Source organism: Balaenoptera ricei, chromosome 8 (genome assembly GCF_028023285.1).
Source record: "Balaenoptera ricei isolate mBalRic1 chromosome 8, mBalRic1.hap2, whole genome shotgun sequence".
In the NCBI taxonomy this organism is placed as follows: Eukaryota; Metazoa; Chordata; class Mammalia; order Artiodactyla; family Balaenopteridae; genus Balaenoptera; species Balaenoptera ricei.
This window is the reverse complement of record NC_082646.1, coordinates 74060300-74081856: the sequence shown is the minus strand read 5'-3', so window position 1 is coordinate 74081856 and position 21557 is coordinate 74060300. Positions and strand designations below refer to the sequence as shown.

General features: G+C 46.1%; 1 protein-coding gene across 12 annotated transcripts in view; it reads left to right on the top strand.

The window, feature by feature from the left end:
• The window catches only part of PLEKHA7 (pleckstrin homology domain containing A7), a 208344-nt gene that overhangs the window by 120585 nt on the left and 66202 nt on the right, over nt 1-21557 (top strand). For 10 of the 12 annotated variants that reach the window (XR_009504660.1, XR_009504661.1, XM_059931196.1 and 7 more), the window contains 4 exons: nt 3994-4077; nt 17553-17664; nt 18436-18540; nt 20968-21040. Coding sequence is in view for 10 of the 12 variants with exons in the window: in XM_059931196.1 (XP_059787179.1) it covers nt 3994-4077; nt 17553-17664; nt 18436-18540; nt 20968-21040 (374 nt within the window). In the remaining 2 variants the exon portion in view is untranslated. Of the gene's footprint in view, nt 1-3993; nt 4078-17552; nt 17665-18435; nt 18541-19919; nt 20027-20967; nt 21041-21557 lie in introns of those variants that run through there. The other 2 variants (XM_059931200.1, XM_059931199.1) reach the window with 2 other exon arrangements.

Sequence of the window (21557 nt, the reverse complement as noted above, 5' to 3'; positions counted from 1 at the left end):
ATTCAACCTGGAGGGCTGCTCCTGGGAGGAAGAGTGGGATCTGAAAATAAAGGCTAGGTTCTGCTCTACCTCATTTGCCGAGTTACTTTATCAGTAGTTTGAAATGCAACAGAAGCCCCTGTATGGAGGAGAGAGAGTTTCTGTGCTCCATTGAAACCAGCCACCTGGCTCCCGGCCGGGTCACCTCCATCACTGCCAGGGAGCAAGGTGGCAATTCAGGTTTAAGAACAGGTATTTCAGGGGATTTGTCTGTGCCTGCTAACTTCATCTTAAGATAGGGTGATAGGACATGAGATTCTTCATGGGTTTTAGAAAATCAAAAGTCAGGAAATGGGGCAGGCTGGGGGCTTTTGGGCCGAGGGGTTAAGGACAGCAGGAAAAGTCAGAGGACTTTGCAGTCTCCCAATGCGTGGGGGAATCCAGCGTTCAATAGGCAACCTCCATTTGGTGAAGGTGAGCCTGGAGTGGTAGAAAGAGATAAGAAAGGTGGTGGGTGCAGGAACACAGGAGTTGACTGTTGTGGGCACGTCATTTCCCCTTTCTGGGCCTTTCCTCACCCGTGGCTTGATGTAACGAAACATAGCCTGCCCTGCTGGGTGTTTAGGCAGATTGAATGAAGTAGTCCAAGGACCTAACTCTTCTTCCTTTGCCAAAAAGTGCTGAACCAGAAGCTCTGCCATTAGCAAGCTGTGCGAGTTTGATCAGAAACCATCGAATTTTAAGACCTCAGTATTCAGGAGGCATTACTACTTTTTAAAAAAATTTATTTAATTATTATTTATTCAGCTGCATCGGGTCTTCATTGCTGCACATGGGATCTTCGTTGCGGCACGTGGGATCTTTAGTTGCAGCATGCGAACTCTTAGTTGTGGCATGTGGGATCTAGTTCCCTGACCATAGATTGAACCTGGGCCCCCTGCATTGGGAGCTTGAAGTCTTAGCCACTGGACCACCAGGGAAGTTCCCCAGGAGGCATTGCTTTGATTCATCTCTTTTCTCAATGTATTGAGTCCTTTTTTTTTTTTTTTTTAAATTTAGTCTTCCAATAACATCCCATAACCCACATCTTCATTTCCTTTTGCATAATATAGGAATAAAAATATCTGTGCTGCCTACCTCAGTGGGTACTTGGGAGGGTCAAATACAATAATGAATGTGACCACACTTAAAACTTCATGTAAATGCAGGAAATGGTGGTGATGGTGCTGTGGTTGATAACTGTTTTTAGCAAAAAGGGCAGCGTCCATATTAGGGAAGAAAGGTTGAGGAGCTGCCTCTAGGTCTGATCAAATGACAGCTATATTTTTGTCCACTTTAAAAAACTATCTTTCTTCTAATGTTAGAATGTGAAAATCATCACAGTGCCTACACCTTCCAGCTCAGGATTCATTTACCCAAGACCCTGGGCTTATTTAAGCTGGTACAAGTTGGGTGTGGGGAGCCCAGGAGTTGCTATTCAGGTTGTACAGTGTATATGAAGGCATTGCTGGATGCCGGATGCTGCTCCAAGAACATAGAAGATTTGCTCTTTGCTCACATGTACAAGAGATTCACCAGGCTGACCTTGGGATAGGACCAAAGGCTGTTTGGGGGCTACTGAGTGCCACACAGGTGTTGTCATTCAGAAATTTGGCCCTGGGCATAAGGGGAAGGAAGGAGGTGGGGAGGGAGAGGGAGTAGCAGTAGATGCTGCTGTTTTTCAGATGCCTTGTCTTTAGGGACTTCTGATCTTGACCAGGAAGCTGCCAGCCCCACAGACTCCTAAGGGAAGGGGACAGCAGGTTATCATGCAAAGAGCATCGAATTTAGAAATTGAAGACCTGGATTCATGTCCCAGTCTTATCACTTATTGACAGAGTTATCTTGAGCAAGTCTCTTAACCTCTCTGAGCCATTTCCTCATTCATAAAACAGGGGTCGACGGTGTTAATAGTTAAGATGTGTAAGAAAGGGCTTTGTAGAGGTAATCGTGGTTAGGAATTATTGTTATTCCCATTATGAGCAGAGCATTTTTTTTTTTTTTTCCTCTAGGTAGAAATGAGGCAGGCTTAGGTAGAGTGTTTTCAAATTCCCTGGTGAATGGAGATGGCTAAAAGAAACTGGGTGCAAATAAAGCCTAACCCATGAACACAATGCAAGGATTTCTGAAATAGGTGTTATGGGGGCCTGCTTCTCATCCTTATCCAGACGCTCTTTCCTCAACTCTATTTTTTTGGGAAGAACAGTCTGCTGCCTGCCAGATGAGGTCATAGGATTCCAAGGGCTTTGCCTGGAACCAGGAGCTGGGAATTCAGAGGCTGGCAGTGGTTGGGAGGGTTGAGAGGGTGCTAGGGGTGGTGTGCAGTTGCAGGGCCAGGGAGCAGACCGGCCTGATGGCTCTGCCTATTTCACGTAGGGCTTATTAGGATTCAGGCTGCTCAGACCTCAGTGCCAGCTTTACCCAGACACCAGAACGCAGGACGCTCTGACAGCCCCAGGGCAGAGTAAGGCAAACTTTGTAGGCTTAGAGGTTTGTTTTTTTTTTTTAACCTTTATGCTATGCTCATTTAAACCTACTAATCTCTGGGGTGAGTCAGGGCCCAGTTTGGGGACGGGACTGATATCTTAACACTATCGAACTGAGGTGATATGTTGACTCTGACAAAAAAAAGCATTTTAACAGTCTGTATAAGGAGCCTTAAAAAATGACCATGCCCTTTGATTTAGTAATTTTACTTCTGGGACTTTAACCCAAGGAAATAATTTGAATTGCAGAAAAAGCCCATATATGCAAAGATATATTGATTATAATAATGGGGGTGGGGTAAGGGGAAGCACCTAAAATGTCCAGCATTAGAAGAATGTAAATCTTTCTAGAATGTAAGCACTGCGGGGTAAGGACTTTTTTGTTCACTCTGTATCTCTAGCACCTCAGACAGTACGTGGCACACAGATGGCCAGTAAACATTTTTTGAACAGTTATATGAAAAAAATTTTACATCTATATGATAAGACTATTATTCACCTATTTCAAATGAAGACATCTTAATGACCTAGGAAATCTTCTATGTTAATTGGATGTGAAAAAAGCAGGATACAGATTTCTAAATACAGTAAAATCATATTTTTTTAATAAAATGATAAAAAAATAAAAAACTAGGAAGGAGAAGATACCCAGCTATATCTCTAGGTGGTGAGATCATGGGTGACCTTTTTTCTTTCTATATTTTCTAAAATTTCTAAAATAACTATGATTTCGCGATTGAGAAAAACATTTTAACATAAATCATATTCTTTAAAGAATAGAAAAAGGAGGTTAGGTTAGTTTATTCGTGGATCAGAGCAGCAGCCTCTAGAGCCAACTCCTCCTTCCTTTCAAAGAACCAGGCAGCCTTTATGAATACACAAAACACCTACACACTTCGGTTGTGTCTGTCAACTCGGTGTGGAAGCTGATCCCTTCTCACTTCAAAAGGGTGATAGAAACTCCACAGTGTTGAAATTGTACAGGTCATGTTGCAGAGACATGCCCATACATTTCTATCCCATCACTGAAGTGAAGACATTTTGTAGTAGGGAGAAGAATTTTAAGAAGATAGATTTTTCTGGGTGGGTGTTAATTCTTAGGATTCTTTCCCTGGTTCATGAGTTTTGGAAGCTGTTGAAAGTACCATCTGCCTTCCTTCATTCTTGTTTTCAGCTCGTGCCATCTTAAAGTAACTTTTCGCTGAGTGAGTCAGTTTGTTGGAGTTAGCCCTTCATGGACTGTCTCTCTAAGATACAGTGCTGTCTTGGAGGCAAGACTCGCCTAGAATTGAAATCCCCACGTCTTGGGCGGGCTTTGGCGCCTGAGCTGGAAGGTTTTGGGTTTTCAATGCAGCTGGGTTCTGGAGTGGTCTCACCCTGGGAGGAGTCTGTGTTGTCCGGGGGTCCTCAGACATTAATGACCTGTTGTTGTGTCTGTGAGCCTTTCCATTCACAGGACTTCTCATTCATTATCTCTCTTTCTCTTTAGCCATAACCAGCAGACCACCGCCTTCAGGCATCCTGTGAGTGGGCAGTTTTCTCCAGAAAATAGCGAATTTATTCTTCAAGAAGAGTAAGTACATTTGTATATTCTCCTTTTCCAGGCAGAGCTTGGGAGCTTAAAGGCATTTGCTTAAAACAAAGCTTGTTGGACTGTTTTCTCTCTCAGACATAGGGGCTTGGCGTGGATTGTTTGATTCAAGGTGAAACTCGAGAATTTTGTTTGTCAATCTCTAGACTTCTCTCAGCGGGTAGATGTGGAAGCGGGGAGGTGATATGGGGATGTGCTGTGATGGTTATTGTCAGAGCCTCTTCAAAGCTCCCTTGCCCCGAATGACCCCTTTCCCCTCGAGCATCACCTAACACACTAGCTGTGCTCTGAGAGGACCCACTCACCTGTTGTGAGAGTTACCTTAAATACAGCCTCAGGTCCAGCTGAACCAACCTCCTGAGGGGGCCTCATATAGGAGCCCAAAGCCAGGGCTTAGAAGAGAGGAGGGCTGGTGGCACCCATTGTCCCTGAACATTTTGAGTCCTTTCTGCTTGCTTTCCCTAACATGGGCACCTTCTTGCCCCTCAGTCCCATTTCACCAGGGCCTCTGGGGTGCTCAGAGGTAGGTTGTACCACCCAGGGCTTGTCTGCTTAAAAATGCATGTACAGCCCATGCATACATTTTGGGGAGGTGTTCTCCCAAAAACGAAGGCAGAGAAATGTGTGCAAGTGTCTGTGTTCCCTTCTGATCATTTGAGCCAGTTCTGTTTGAAGAAAACAGTTCTGTCCGAGAAACTAATAGAGACATTGGCTTTAAGTGTTTTTCTTTTTTTTTCTTTAAAAAAAAATATATACACACACATACATATATATGTATGATGTGTGTGTGTATATATATATATATATAATTTTTTTTTTGGCCGCGATACATGGCTTGTGGGATCTTAGTTCCCTGACCAGGGATTGAACCCAATCCCTTGGCAGTGAAAATGCGGAGTCCTAACCACTGGACCGCCAGGGAATTCCCAAGGGTTTTTTTTTCCCCCCTTCAAATCATTTTTCTTCTGTTCAATCACCTAGATATGTTCAAATATATTCTTAAATTATCAGTATTTATATTTTTACAGCATTTCCCTCTCTCAGTACTTAAACTTTTAAACTAATATGGAAAATTTCAAACATATACAAAAGTAGAGAGATACAGTAATAAATCCGATATATTCATTACCCATCTTCAACAGTTTCCAAAACATGGCTGATTTTATTTTATCCATACCCTCCCCCTCACCCCTGGATTATTTTGAAGCAAATTCCTAACATATTATTTCATCTCAATAGTGTTTTCAACTTAGAATCATTATCCAACAGAACTTTTAAAACTAAAAATCTGTAATTATGATCACACTGACATTCCTTGCATGTTTACTCTGTGCTGGGGATTTTATATGCATATCTCATTTAATACAATAATCCTGAGAGGTAGACCATCATCACCATCTTAGAGACGAAGATACTAAGACCCAAAGAAGTCACGTCACTTGCCCAAAGTTGCCTGGCTAGAAGTAGAAAAGCCAGGATGTCATCCCAGCCTGATCTCTTTTTGGTCAGGTCTAACCCTTGCCCTAGTCAGAAGCTGTTTGCTCAATTATTTTGGTGCTCGTGGCCCACAGGACATGACAGCCAGACTGTGGGGCTTGTGGGGGGTTGGGGGGTGTTTGAAAGCATTAATACTATTAGAGAAAGAGGGGATGCAAGGTAAAGATTGTCTTGTCTCCTACATTGAAAAAGACCTGCTGTGTAAAGACAAAGCCAGAATGTGGATTCTCCGAATTCCAGCTTGGACTGAGTTTGTTTATAGAATCCTGAAGGTTAGAAGCTCTTGGGAGGTCATTGAGTTCAGCCCCCCTCCTTAGGCATCCAGGAGACACGGGCGCCTGTCATTATTAAAGGTCTGGATGTAGAATCCATCAGAACATTTAGCTTGAGAAGTTACCAACTTTAATAAGAGCTTCTGGAGAAATGCACACTTTCCATCACTAAACACCTCTGTCACACACATCCTTTTTCTCATTGTTAACAGAAGACTTTATCCCTTGACCACTTCTGAGAAGGTAGCTTCTTTATCATACCAAAATATCTCTGCAGCTAATCTCAATTCCATCCAGTTTCCAAGGAAAAGATATTCCTTCTTTTCAAGGGTCACTTTTTCCCTCTAGATCTCGTTTCCTGAATGTCATAAGGGGTGCTTGCTCATTTCAGATGATGGGTACAACTATATGGCCAGACATTCCTTGAAGCAGACAGAATGTGCTTTAGGCATTGAGAGGAAGGGATGATTCCTATGAACTGATGTGGTGATTGCTGCACTTATTCATTGAATACTTAGTCAGTGCATACATGTGTCAGGGGCTATGCCAGACTCTGCAGTTATAGCAGCAAACAAGACAAATGTGGTCCTGTCTGTAAAGAGCTTACAGTTGTGTAGGGAAGATAATTAAACAAGAGATGACAAATGTGATAAATGTTCAGGATAGAGGGAACATAGGGTTCAAAGGGAGTTGATAAAAGAGGGTTGTAACCTGGCTCCGGGATTGTGGAAGGCCTCTCCATGCTGGGAAAGGATGTTCTTTAAATTGAGACCTGTCCAGTCAAGGTGAACAACTTGTGCAAAGACCGAGAGGGGAGAGCATGGGGGATCTATACTAGTTGAGTTAGAATGAAAAACGAAGAGCACCAAGTGGATTCTGGAGATACTTGGGAGGTAAAATTGACAGGACTTGGTGATTGATAGGCTGTGATGGGGACGAAAGAGAGGGAAGACTTTCTTGAAGTGTCTGGACCTAAACTGGAGGAAGGGGGAGGATGAAGATAAGTGTGCACGAGTGTGAGGGTCATTCACAGCTGAGGGAAGTGTGACCAGCCTTGGCAAGAAGACTGACATGTCACTTCCCAGAACTTCTGCTGCCAGTGTCCTTGTCCCCGCGGTGAGCCACAGCTGCCCCCGCCTCTGCAGGAGACCCTCCAACACTAGCAGAAATAAGGCATTACCCTATATATCCACCAGAGGGCAGACAGTGGAAGCAAGAAGAACTACAATCCTGCAGCCTGTGGAACGAGAACCACATTCACAGAAAGATAGACAAAATGAAAAGGCAGAGGACTATGTACCAGATGATGGAGCAAGATAAAACCCCAGAAAAACAACTCAGTGAAGTGGAGATAGGCAACCTTCCAGAAGAAGACTGACATGTAATGGAGGATTGTGAAGGAGAGATAAGGTTGGAGAGGGAGGATGCAGCCAATTATCCAAATTGCTTCCTCCTGAAATAGACTTGACTTTTCCTCCAGGTAAATCCTGGGGGAGCTCTGGAGGGTGAGTGAGGCATGATTTGCCTTCCCAGAAACCATTTTTTAAAACTGTGCTAAGGAATATGATTTCCACTTTGTTCCCTAAGAAGAGCTTAATTTTGTTGTGTAGTGTGTTATGTGGTGAGAAAAAAAAAGGCTGAGATGACCGTTTGTGTCTTTATATCAGCTCTCAGATTAATGTGTTGGGTAGAAAAAGGAAAACTGGCTCTTTTCTTTTCCTTCTCCAAAGGTCTGTTAACAGTCACATTGACTCCTCTCGCCAGAGCCTCTGCCTCGGTTTCACCACTTCTAGAGCTGTGGTTCTCAAAGTGTGGTCTCTGAACCAGCATCCCCTGGGAACTTGTTAGGGATGCAGTTCTCAAGCCCCACCCCAGATCTACTGAATCAGAGATTCTGGAGGTAGGACCCCCATAAACTGTGTTTTAACAAGCCTTCAGGTGATTCTGATTCTGGTAAGAGTTTGGGAACCACTGATTTAAACAACCTGCTGTTCCCATCCCTCCTGAATTACTCCCAGATTCTTCTATTTATCCTTAAGTCTCCTCCAGATAACCCATCATTCTTTGGGCTCCAGTGGCAATCTCAGATGGATTTTAGTCAGATAATCTTGGGATTCCTTATCCTGTGAGAAGAAAAAAAACATTCTCCATGGTGACTTCCTTTAGAGCATTACTGATGTGAACAGATAACCCATCTCCCGCACTGCTGGCAGGTGGGGCTCACCTGAGCTGTTTGGTATACCAGGTGCATGCCCACCAAAAGATTGTTTCCCATCTTACTGATTAGAAGCATGGAGAAGAGAAATAATGTGAAAGCTATGATCTGGTGGATCTAGAGGACATAAACTCTGAATGTTCTAGTTTCTGTTTCAGTAATACAGGTTCAGTCAGGATAGTCTAGGGTCTGCTCTGGTAATAACGACAAATAAAATCTCAGTGACTTAGAACAATTAAGGTTCTCACTTTTGCCCCATGTGTCCATCATAGGTCCTCTGAGGGGTTCAGCTCTGTCACCTTTACTGAAGGACCTGCATCTCTGTGCTTCCATGATTGTCAAAAGCCAGAAAAGGGAAACTTGGTGAATTGTGCACTGGCTCTTTCACTCACATCTCATTGGCTAAAGCGAGTCACATAACCACTCCTAACTCCAAGGGGGCAGGGAAGTGCTTTTCTACCAGGCATCTGGGAAGGGAATCAGAAATATTTGTTGGTCAGCACTAATGACTACGCTTAATAACCCACAGTGCAGATTTATTAAGGGAAGCAGGGCCTTTTGAGACTGTCGCTGACGAGCATCTTTTGTTGCATGACTAGCGTTTGTTTTTTCATTTCACCTTTTCTGTTATGCTACTGAGTTCTTTGTCAGAACCCCCAAGGCAGGTGGGTATCAGTCAACAGGTCCTGCAGCCTTGACCCCCAGGGGAGACCCCTGCATACCCAAGCCAACAGGCATGTGGAAATCCCTCTTGGAAGAGCTGATATAAGCCCAGGCTGCATTAATAAAAATATAATGTGTAGAGGAAGGGGGAGAATAGTTCTGGTATACCATGGTGTTTGTGGACTACTTCATTAATTCATTCTGAGTTTATGGAGCCCCAAGGACATGCCAAGCCCCAGACGCTCTGATCTGGGTACTAAATTTCAAGAGGGATGTTGAGCAATTGAGATATCCCTGAGGAGGGGAATCCCCTTATGGAAGGGGCTCTGGAAACCCTGTCCTATGGCTGATGATGTTTAGTCTGTAGGAGAGAAGATGAAGGAGGATGTGCTGTAAGTCTTCAAGAAGGGCTGGCAGGTGGAAGTGGGGTATGTTTATCACGTGGCTGCCAAAGGCAGGCATCAGATCAATGAGTAAAAGTAAAAGGCAGGCAAATTTCAGCTCAGTCTCTAATTTTCTAGGAAGGAGATTTTCTATCATCCCTTGTTTCAAGATCTAGAATTTCATCTTTAACATTAAGTGAAGTAATCTACTTCTTAGAATAAGAGTTGGCTTTTTCCATTAATAATAATATTGATATTATTATTATTTGTATAGCTAACACTTAGAGCCCTTATGATTTATTATCAGGTACTTTTTTAAGTGCTTTCCATATATTAATTTCCACAGCAGTCCTTTGAGGAAGATAACGTTATTATCATGGCTACTGAGGCACAGAGAGGTTAAGAGTCTTGCCAGAAGTCACACAGCTAATAAGTGGCAGAGTTAGGGTTTGAATCCAGGTAGTCTGGCTGCAGATGCTATGCCTCTAACTACTACACCTACTGCCTCTCATCTCAGTGGTCTTCAGGAGACATTCCCCTTCCTTGGCTGTACTTAGGCGTTAATGTGTTGACTAAGTAGGCTACTGCTACTTAGAAGTTTTAATTGTAATTGTATTTGCAGTAATGAAATTTGATCTAATAACTTCACACTTGCTTGAAAGGCGCCAGCTTCCCCGGTAGTCTCTTCTCCAGAAAACATCCTCAAGCCTTTTTGCAGGGCTTCAGTTACAGTGATTGGATCATGTGGTCTCTTCTTCTGAAGGCCTCTTTCCTGATTCTCAGTGATTTTCTTGAATTGGGAGCTTGTGGCTTAAAGGGCCACACCCAGAGGCCCTCATAAAGGCGGAAGCCTTGGCACGGAGAACTCCCTCCCAGGCTGTGGTTTTGTTGGTTGGTGCCGTGCACAGGAGCATTTTCTCCTCAGTGCTGGGATGCCCAGGAAGCCGCTGACAGACGCCTCTGCAGCTCCTGGGGAAGAGGACAGAAGCATTCCGGAGCCGTAAGGCTGGCAGCTGACTGACAGCAGGCTGCGTACACGGATCCCCAGGCTCCGTCAAACATTTGCTGATGAGGTGGGGCCTAGTTGAGAGAGTATGCGCTCTGGAAGTTCAGAAGCCTGCTCTGCTCAGAAGCCAGCTGCAAGGCCCCCAAGATCGCCTTGGAGTTTCCTAACTAGGGGAGAGGACCCTTGCCTGGCCTGTCTTTCTGGGCAACCTAGGAAGTTTTAGCTTGTTCCCTCCATTGAGGTCTGAGCAGCCCTTCGTTTTCTCATTGGACTGCTTAGAAAAAAACCACAGTTGGAATTGCCTAGAATTTCATGAGTGGTGTTTGGAGGATAAGACTTTAAAAGATACTATCTTGCTGAAGGTTAGACTTACTGTCCTGACCTTTGACCTCTTTGGGGGTTCACTCTGCAGGCTGCAGGGCAAGACTCTCCAAGGCATATGCTGATTATGCCTGGGGGTGGGGTATCTCCTGCTGCTAGAGATGGCTGTCTCCCTTCCTCCTGCAGTTTCAAGTTGGTGAAAGCTCGCAGTGAGAGATTAAGAGCCCAGGTTGGCAGAGGGAGTGCGCTACAACTCTGAGCTCGGAGAAGGAGTCCGTCCTGTAGCTCATCTGCTGAGCCCCGGGCTGTGAGGCTGATGTGTTGCTGTCTGCGGCTGATACAGCCAGCACCTTGTCTTTCCAGACTGGCAGTCTTGGGCTAGATTTGCCTGTTGCATTTGGTTGCCATAGCAGCAGAAAAATGAGGAAAAACGGGAACACCTGGCAAGCAGATGCAGAAACTTGACTGTTCAGTTTTCCTTCCTGGTCTAAGAGACGGTGTTGGTGACAATCACAGGTAAGGGAAGAGGTGATGATGGTGTCCTTAGTTCATTCAGACACCTGGGTGTTGGCTTGGCTTTTGATGTTGATGTTTCGAAGGGCATTGGCACTGGGGATGCATTCGTTGCCACACAGCAACCACGTCTCCGGCTGTCTGTGCTGAGGAAGATGCTGCAGTGGTGGCTTTGCTGTGTGTGGAAGGGAAGCTGCTGTTTGCACAGTGATTTTTGTCTTCCTGTGACTTCCCTCCTTGTCCTCTTCTTTTACCTCCTCCTAGTCTTGGAAGTACCCAGATCTCCATTAGAAAAGGCTATTTTCTAATGTGTTAAGTGGCTGCCTGGTAATCCAGGAGGAGCAGATATGCTAGAAAAGGGCTTGCCAAAGGCTGGGGTTAGAATTGTAGCATCTCTGAAACAGCAGAACAGAGGTGAAAAGGACAGTAGAGGTCAAAGTCTGGTTCTCCCTCGGCATAGACAGAGACATGGAGTCTGGACAGCAGAAGAGACTGGACCAGGCTCATACGGCAGAGCGGGACTCAGGCCAAGTTCAGGACAGTGCTTGGGTTTGAAGGTGGGAGAGAGGAGCCCTTGAAGCTCGCTGGCTTGTTTTTGTGCCAGGTGAGGGGTGCCGTTTGGGCTGGTTTCCAGCTCCCGAGGTGGTGTGGAGTAGGGGGAGGAACGGGAGCTTGTGTTCAAGAGAGGAGTTGGGGGAGAAGGGGAAGGAATGCAGAAAGCCTTAGCTGAGTAATGAGGCCACAGTTGCTGAATGAAAACCCCTGTCAGACAGCCTCCCCCGGGGTGTTGGGAGTGTGTACAGGGAGCGTTGGTGGTCCGTCTGTGTGTCTCTTTCTCTGGGAAGAGGGGGTGTGGATTTGTCTGCCTGTTTTGGGACAAGAACTTTGTTTTATTCCTGCTTTTCACTGTGTACTGCTTTCCCCAAACCCCTTAGGGTAGTGGGTGTGAGCGCCTTAAAAAATGCTGGTTGGGCTGGTTATTTGTGAGTGTGCCTGTTCTCATGCACCCAGTAATCTCAGCTGAGTTCTTCATGTAGAATCCTTGAGGATAGAGCATGAATTGGGGGTGCCTCTTTTTCTAGGAATTAATGGGACACAGATGTCATCTAATGATGTCTTCTTTGTAAGAGATTACTGATTTCTCATGGCTTTCGAACCTCCCATCATAGCCTTGAAGACTCTTGACATTATCTTTCTCCTGGAGAAAGAAAGGGAGGCCAATCCCCCAGCCACAGGGTTATTACACGTTAAAGAAGCCCCAGCGAAGGTGTTTATACGAAATGATTGCTGTTCAGAAGTTAATGGTCTGGTACCTTCAGCTTTCTGGAGATAAGTGCCTTAGAAATAAAAATAAAGTATACCTGAGATTTAAATTCTGGAGTCTCCACTGGTAACAGGGACAAACAGTGGTTTTCGTTGAGTGCAGTGCTTTGTGGTGTTCAAAGCGTCATTTCAGTCTACATAACCACCTTGTGAGACGAGAGTTCTTTTCACCTCATTTTGCAAAAATGGAAATTGAGGCCCAGAATAGTGACGTGACTCTTGGAGAGTCAGTAAGCTGCAGAGTTTTGTAGAGATCCCGTTATTCTGGGCTCATGGTCTATCCACCACCCCAGGATCTTCTTGGTTTGGGGGTTGCTCTTGGGGTTGAGAAGAGCAAAAGCCTGTTTCTGCCAGACCTTAGGACTTGCCATGGGATGGTATCTCTGTGGCGAAGCCTAGGTTATGGAGTCCAGCTTCTCTCTCGGGCAAGTCATTAATCTCTCTGAGCCTCAGTTTCCTCTTTGACAAAATGGAGAAGGTAAAACTGGCTTTGCAAGGGTAAGTGAGATAATGCAGGCAAAGTGCCTGACATAGCAGGTGCTGGACAAATACAGCCTGGTCCCTCTGCTTGCTTGACCTTGTGTACCCGCCCCTAAGGGTTGGTGATTCTTGGCCTGGCGACCTACCTGTTGCAACAGCAATAGGGTCTTGCTGTGCTGCCGCTTCAGTCTGCTCCAGTTCCTGATGCTGACTGAGAGGCAGCTGAGGAGCCCATTAACCAAACTCACCTAAATTCAGACCCAGCAGAAAGGAGTGGCTTCTGAATTTATAACTTCTCTCTCTTACTACGTCTGACCGTGTTATATGCATTTGCTCCTGGAAATGTAGGAAGCAGAAGCAGCTCCTTTTGTAGATGGGTAAATTGAGGGACAGAGAAAATGACTTCCTGCCTAGGTTCACCTGACATGTCCTTGAGGAAGTTCGGAGTAGAATGAAGGTCACTTTCCTCCTGGGCTTCTCCAGACTGATTTTTGTGTGGTTCTGACTTCCTTTGTTCTTTTCAGAGGGGAGGCAATTGAGTTAAAACTCTAGCTCACTGTTTTGAACTTCAGCCCACACCCCTCCAGCAGAATAATCAGCATTCATGTAGCCCAAGTCAAGGAAAGAGAAGTCTTTGTTCAAATCATCCCACTGTACTTTGGGAATCAGGATAGCACAGAAACCTGGCAAACAGGCTTTTAAGGTAATAGATTTTATTGAATGACACTAAGAGTCTGCCTTCCCCTAGTGTGTGCAGTTTTTTGTCGCCTCTGCCGGCATCTGTGTGACTCATGTGCCTGAGGGCATGCTGCTGGGAACCAAACCACCTTCACAGCTGCTCGGCTCAGGGGCACAGGCTCTTCTTCTCTTCTCTGGGGGAGGGCGCCGTTCTTGAGTAAAACCTGTCAGGAGTCTGGGGAGTTGAGGACAAATCAGTGTCTGCCCTGTCAGACTTTTAAGTGGGGAACACACCTGTAAGACGTAACTGGCTGAAGCAAATGTGCCAGAATGCCCACATCCAAGTGATTGTTGCTCCTTTCAGAGTTGTCTCTTCAGGAGGCTACACACATGCTCCACTGATGTTCCCACTGCTCAAAATAATGTGGTAAACGACCTCTAGAAGTTTCCATCAGAGCCAGCTTTTCAGCCATGTGAGAAAATTGTTTTTGAGACATTTTTCATATCCTCGTTTTTGAATACCAAATGGTGTCCCAAGCGTGACCACCGTCGTTTTTTGGGTTTTTTTTGTTTTAAACCAGTTGAAATTCCACATAACTTCTAGTGATTTCCAGAAGTGATAGTCACCCTTGGAGGACCTAAGAGACCATTGCCCATGCTGAAGAGATTCAGAGGAACATCCTCTGAATGCAGATCTTGTTACTTGGCCAAGTGGGTAGCTGTGTGCGCCTTGTTCTTTCAAAGAGTCAGGTCAGGGACCTGGTCAGGTAATGGTTGAGTCTTTTGCTTGAGTGGGGAGTCCTGGTGAAGACACGCTCCCCGTTTGTAGAGACGACATGGTCCGCTCTCTGGGGCAGATTTAGTTTGGACTTTAGTCCTGTCTCCTAATAAGGCAGCTTTCTCTGGATGTTGCTGAGCAGAGGTCTCTATAGTCGTGGAGAATGAAGTTGTCTTCATATGTTTCTCCCTGTCCCCACCCCCCAACCCGCGTCCCATCCCTCACTAATGTTCAGTGTTGGGGCCACAAACAGTCCTTTTCCAGCTGAAATCTGTTCATACCTGGCTCTCTAGGTGGCAGTCGTACCTTCTTTCCTCACCTACCCAAGGCTGCAAGGAAGTCATCTTTCTTCCTGCACTTTTGGCTAGAGGAGCTCCCCGGCCAGCCAGCATCCCAGAAGCTAGTGTAGGGAGGGGACATGGGGTTAGAATACAGGAAGATGACTACAGTTAGAGCTCAAGATTGTAAAGTGCAGAAATGGCAAAAGTGGTGGGCATCTGTCCTGGATTTCCTGAGCAATCACAAATCCAGATAGTCTCTCTTTGTCCCACAGAGTAGTGATGGCATATCTAGTTGATGGAATGTGATGCAGTCATTTAAAATGACATGGATGAGTTTAAAAGAAAGGAGACGGACTTCCCTGGTGGTCCAGTGGTTAAGACTCCATGCTCCCAATGCAGGGGGCGTGGGTTCAATCCCTGGTCAGGGTACTAGATCCCCCATGCCGCACCTAAGGACCCGCATGCCGCAACTAAAGATCCCACATGCCGCAACTAAGACCCGGTGCAGCCAAATAAATAAATAAATATTTTTTAAAAAAAGAAGAAGAAGAAGAAAGGAGAAGATGTTTATATTACAATAAGTTTAAAAATCAAGCTGCAGGGCTTCCCTGGTGGCGCAGTGGTTGAGAATCTGCCTGCTAATGCAGGGGACACGGGTTCGAGCCCTGGTCTGGGAAGATCCCACATGCCGCGGAGCGGCTGGGCCCGTGAGCCACAACTGCTGAGCCTGCGCGTCTGGAGCCTGTGCCCCGCAACGGGAGGGGCCGCGATGGTGAAAGGCCCGCGCAACGCGATGAAGAGCGGTCCCCGCACCGCGATGAAAGAGTGGCCCCCACTTGCCGTAACTGGAGAAAGCCCTCGCACGAACCGAAGACCCAACACAGCCAAAAATAAATAAATAAATAAATTAAAAAAAAAAAAAAAAAAAAATCAAGCTGCAAAATCATAAACACAGTATGATCACAATTATATAAAAACAAAAAAGCACACATTCCCCCCCCCAAAAAAAAACAGGCATATAAAAAAGAATGAAAGTAAATATACCAAGTATTAAAAATGACTTTCCTGTGGGTAACAGGACTATGGTGATTTTTTTCTTTCATTTTAGCTTTTTTCTTATATTTCTCAAGTATTCTGTAATAACCCTCATATCAGTGTCTTAAATGGGAGCCAGTTAAAATTGATAAAATCCCAAACAAACCTTTCTTACTGTTGGACTTTGTGTCCTGAATTTTGGCTTAGAGATACAGCTGCCATGACTGAGATAATCTGAGAACTCGTCTTCCTTGTCTCAACCTCTGTAACTCTGAAGTCAGGCAAGACCAGGTTCCAGGAAGACGTTTCGGGCATAGTTCTGTCTGGAGGCAGGGGCTGGACAAGGCAGCCTCTCAGAGCCCCTTCCCACCCCCGGTTGGCAATTATCTCTGCGGCACACAGCCTCTGCCAACAGTGAGCGGGCTCTAAGTGTGGTGACATTCTCTGAGTGGGGAGCAGTAACAAAAGTCTGGCTGGGATGGAGGCCGGGGGTGGGGAATCTGGAGTAAGTGCCTGAGCTGACAAGGAGCCAGTGATCTTTCTGCCTGGTGGGACTTGCACCTCCAGCTGCCAAGCATCCGGCAGGGCCCAGCCCCTTGGAAAGCTGGTGCCCGCTGCAGTGGTCCTGCTACTGGTACAGCTCAGAGAGCACGGGGGTCACAGCTACTTCCGCGAAGGACTTCCCTAATGGTACAGGGTGTCAGGTCTCTGTCTTGGGGTGTGGGAAGGATCACTTATCCTTTGGGCAGCAGTGGTTTTGAAGGAAGCAGCATGTCTCCAGGGTGGAAACTAGGATTTTCCCTCGTAGCACCTGTGTAAAAGTGAGCCCGGCGACCAGACATCCAGAGCGTGTCTTCCTCAGATGTGTCTTGCCTGGATCCTCCGCCTCCATCTCCATCTCCTCAGGGCCCCGGCCCAGGCCTCCAAATCAGATTTTCTCCACTCCTCAAGCCAAAAGCCGCAGTTTACTGCAGCTACCTGGATCCTGTTGCCCATCAGAGCAGCAGACAACCCAGCCATAGAATGCTGGGACTTAACACTTTGAGGAAGGCTTACAGATCCTAGAGTTAGCAGGGTCTGGGAATCAAGCATTGAGCTGTTTAAGGGTAGGGATTGCATTGTGTGGAGTCATCTGCTGCCGCTGCTGCTTTGAAAGACTGGCAAATGCTGGGGCTCCGTGGAAGCAGGTAAGAAGGGTTCTCTGTGATGGCTCTTAAGTGCTATACCATGATGTTCCCAGGGCACTGGCCCTCCCAGGGCAGGTGGACCTTCTTGGTGGGATGCATGATGTTGCTGGAGGCTGACGGGGACACATCAAGGGGAACTTCGCTGGGGATGCAGGCGTGCTTCATTTCTTCCTGCTCTCCAGGCATGGCACAAGGGGTTAATATCTTCAATGGCTCTATTTTGGGGCTAATGGGGTGTTCCTAGAATAAGACTCTTTGTTGAGTAAACTATTTTGGGAGGCAAGCCCCACTGGCATTTATGTAAGCGATTCTGTGTATCTGGGGGTGTGGATGTGTGCGCAAGTGGTTTCTTGTTACTCATTAGAAACAGCTTCTTTTGGGAGCCAGGGGAAATGGAGGTGTGAGTGTGTGTGTATGTGTGTGTGTGTGTGTGTGTGTGTGTGTGTGTGTAAGGAGTGTGGATTGCTTTTGCTGTGAAGAGTGGGGTAAACCGTGTGTGCCCATCTGATGGGGCAGTTGCCACAGACACCCGAGTAAGAAAATAAAGGTGGGGACCTTGGGACAGCAGGCGCAGTGACCTGGCCCCTTCGTGGGGTGTCAGGCTGTGGAGATTGCCCATCTGTCATGCTCTTGATTCCCTGAAGCACGTGGGTAGGCTGGGTGTCGTGGCCCTCTAACGGCAGTCTGGAGTTAGGTGGTGTCTAGAAGATCTGTCCTGGGCTGTTTAAGGTCCATCAACCAGTTTAACCTGAAATAAATCTCAGATTCCACTTCCCATTGCAGCCTGGCCACTTATACACTGGATTCCCTTCTGTCTCCCCACAGGCCAAATCCACATATGTCGAAGCAAGAGGGAAACCAAAGACCGTCCAGCATGGTCAGTGAAACGTCCACAGCCGGGACCACTTCTACCATGGAGGCCAAGCCTGGCCCCAAGGTGAGCTCCTGGCCACTTCCCCTCTTCTGTATTTTGCCAGGCCCCTTTGTAGCCAGAAACCTATTTGATCTTCACCATAGTTTTGTGAGGGAAACATGTAATAAGTATTCTCCCCAAATGACAGATCAGGAAATTGAGGCCAATTGTGGTTATGTCACACGTCCAAGAAAACAGGTGATTGCTGACAGAACCAGGACTGACATCTACGGCCTTGGCCGCATTCTTCATTTTCCTGTCATGTCTTTGGAGGGCCACACCTCTGTTCACATGTGTGTCAAAGACCGCATGGTGAGATTCACAACAGAAGGGCCCAGAGGTTTCTGTGCCCACGATATGGAAGCAGTGACTGAGGAGCAGGGAAGAGAACCAGCATTGTAGAGAAGGGGGGAGGGTGCTGAGGAGTGAACCAGATAGGAGGGGTAAATATCTGGAAATGGGCAAATTCTGTGACCAGAATGTAGCATTGCTCCAGAAAGCCATAGGACATATTAGGGCCAGCAGCTGCTGGTGAAAGTTGATTGAAAAATCCCTTTACGTTTTTTTTCCTCTGTGACCCAAACAGGAAGCTTGCTAGCTCTTGGACCCACCTTTTAATTAGGATGCTGCGGCCATGTGCACGCCCATTCTCTGTCTTCTTGCTGTTCTTTTGATCAGAGGGCACTGCTGCATAGATGAAGGCACAGGGAGCCTACAGCCCTCCTATCATGCAAGTGCTTTTTGGGCCTCCCCAAATCCCCCCTGCTGCTAGAGTTCAAGTCTGCTCTTTCCTAGATCATAAAGTCCAGCAGTAAAGTCCACAGCTTTGGGAAGAGGGACCAAGCCATTCGGAGGAACCCCAATGTTCCGGTGGTGGTGAGGGGCTGGTTGCACAAGCAGGTGAGGAGACTGAGGAGGGAGGGGTGGCAGGGAGGTAGTTCTTGCTGAATTCCTTCCTTACCCTGACCCCTGGGAACTGGGAACAGGCTCATAATAAGCTTTCTGTTCCTGAGTTTGTCTGAGGCCAGTAGATTCTGCCCACTGTGCTAAAAGCGACTTGCTGTTCGTTTTTGTGAGTCGGCAGTCTGCTCAATGGCTGCAGTTTCCTTCCCCAAACCCACTTAACCGCTTTGGTTCCCAGTGCTCTTGGCTGTCCTGGGACTCGGGCCCAAGTGTGGGTGGGTCAGTATGAATCCAGCCTTACCGCCAATCCTCTGCCAGCACTTGCCTTCCTGGTGCGAAAGAGCCTTTGTTATCATTTGCCTGAAAAATCCCATCTTTTCCTTTCCCCCAGTCTAACACACATACCTAGCATCCTAGCACCTCAGATTCCAAATCAGCCAAACTCAGCTCATTGTCTCCTGACCCCTTACCTGTCTTTTTCCCCTAACCTGTTTTTTTCTGGATCTTGGTGGGGTACCACCATTTTCCTAGGCACCCAGGTTAGAAACTTCAGCACCATCACCAGCTGCTCCTCCTCGCACAGGCCATCCTTCATCTCTAGCTTCACTGCACTTCACCACAACTTCACCAGAGGCGATTGTTCTGCCTCTGGTCCCCTGGCCTTGGATAGGCTGTGAGCTCCCAGGGTCAGAGAACACGTCCCTTTTGTCTCCTTCCTTCCCTTCTTGCCATCCATCCATTCATCTACCCACCCACCCACCAAGTGCCTGCCATGTTCTAAGTGCTCTCACAGCAAGGACAAAGAGATAAGTAACATGTGGTTCCTGCCCTTGAGGAACTCATGTCATAGTCTGCAGGGGGAAACATAGAAACACCTCTCACGTGTCATGTCATCACCCAGCACAGTCTCTCACATAGCATGTTATCCAAAAACACACAAATTCTGAGAGCAATGATGTACATTTTTACTAAAGGCTTTGTGGGAAAACAGAGGAAGACATCACCTTTCACACCACACAGAATAAATTCCTAAATGTCCCCTTGAAATCTCTCCCCCCAGTTCTGCTCCGCATGGCAGCTCCCACAGCTCTCCAGCCTCTTCTGGCCGATACTCCTCTGGCACCACCCTCTCTTAATGATTCCCTCTTCCCTCACAGCTCTGTTCTCATTCCCTTTTCTTACCTGAGTAATCTAACCCTCTGACTTTTTCCACTTGCATCCCCGTCTCCGTTAAACAAAACTCCTTTGAAATGTGGAGGTAGAGGGAAGGTATTGTAAATAATCCTTCTCCCCAACAGACACCCCCTGGCCCAGGCCCCTCGGCTCCTTGGCTGTGCTGTAGCTGTAACCAAGGTCTGTGTACAGTGCTGTGGGCACACAGCAGAGAGAATGTAGCTATGCTTGGGGGAATCCTGAAAGGCTTTCCAGAGGAAGTGACATTTGAAGCAGATGTGGAAGGATGGAGAAGAGCTTTTCAAACAAAGCAAGTATCATACGCCAGATCACCTGGTCAATGCAGAAGATAAAACCAAGAAATGCAGGAGCTTAGCAAGTTTTTAACACTTTAGTAAATGGAGAATGAATAAAAATTTTTAAAATTTAAGCCTGTCAAAAACTTTTGCAGAAGGAAGACAATTTTAACAGCTAAAAATGGCTCTGGAATTTTCCTAGGTTTGGGAGAAAAGTGACCCTAAAACTACTATTTTCCTACCCTAGCCATATTTTTAAAAAATTTTCACAAGAAAATCCAGGTTTTTTTCTGTTGAAAGGAAGGAAAAACACAGCAAAATCAGTCCTTTGTGGTAGATAACTGAACTTAGTCAAATGAGAACTTTGCCTCATTGATTAATTAGCTAACTTAAACTCTTTGTTTCATACTATGTAAACCAATTTTCTAATCAGTATAAGTGAAGGTATTTTACAGTGTAGCACCTGAATCAGTGAATGAAGGAAGGAAGGAAGGAATAAATAAATAAATAACTTCCCTTTTGTTAAAAACTGATTTCTTTCTTAACGGATGAACTGTATTTTTGGGTTTTTTGGCCACACTGCGCGACATGTGAGAGTTCCCCAACCAGGGATCGAACCCGCGCCCCTTTTAGTGGAAGCGTGGAATCTTAACCACTGGACTGCCAGGGAAGCCCGAGAACTGTATTTTTGAATTCATATCTTCCTTTCTAATAGGAGGATGCTTATGATATATTAGTCTGTTTATAGGAAACAAAACTTCCTGGGGATAAGCCATCATTGGATCTAAATTTTAATGTCCTATTCAAAGAATGGCTATGCAGTAAAAACTTACTAATTTATTGAAAGAAAGAGTGAATATGGGCAAGTCTCGGTTCCAGAATCAGGTTGTACATGACTGGGGAGGGGGAACGGTATGCTCAGATATTGCCCTGATTAGTTTCCTTTGCTTTGCAGGACAGTTCTGGGATGAGGCTGTGGAAAAGGAGGTGGTTTGTGCTGGCTGATTATTGCTTGTTTTACTATAAAGGTGAGCTGAGGCTCAGGCCACCAAGGGGTCTTTGTGCCAGAGGGGGTGGTGAGGTGATGCAAATGGTGGTCTTCTCAAATCCAGTGCATGGACCAGTGGCCTGAGCTAATTGATAACCTGTTAACCTGCCAAAGTGTTCACTTTTACATATGTGCATGGTTGGTGATTTCATTTTTACCAGTCCCAGCACTGGAAGTGCCACTTGTTGAGTTAAAATAATAGAATCTGGTTTGCCTTCTACTTAAGGTCTCAAGATCTGGAGGTTTTCCAGCTTCTGCCTCACTTGGGGCACAGGCACACCTTTGATTCAATCTGGAGAGATGGGAAGTATAGGTGAACATTATATTTTGTAACCTGTTATCTGGATTTATCCCCTGTTATTGGATGGGCAACTGGTGAATTAAATTGGCCATATGAACATTTGTGGAGCCCCAGTACATAGAATTAGGGGCTGTGCAAAGGTGAGAAGGAAGTAAGGCTCAAAATATGGAGGAAGAGATAGTCTAATTTTAAGACA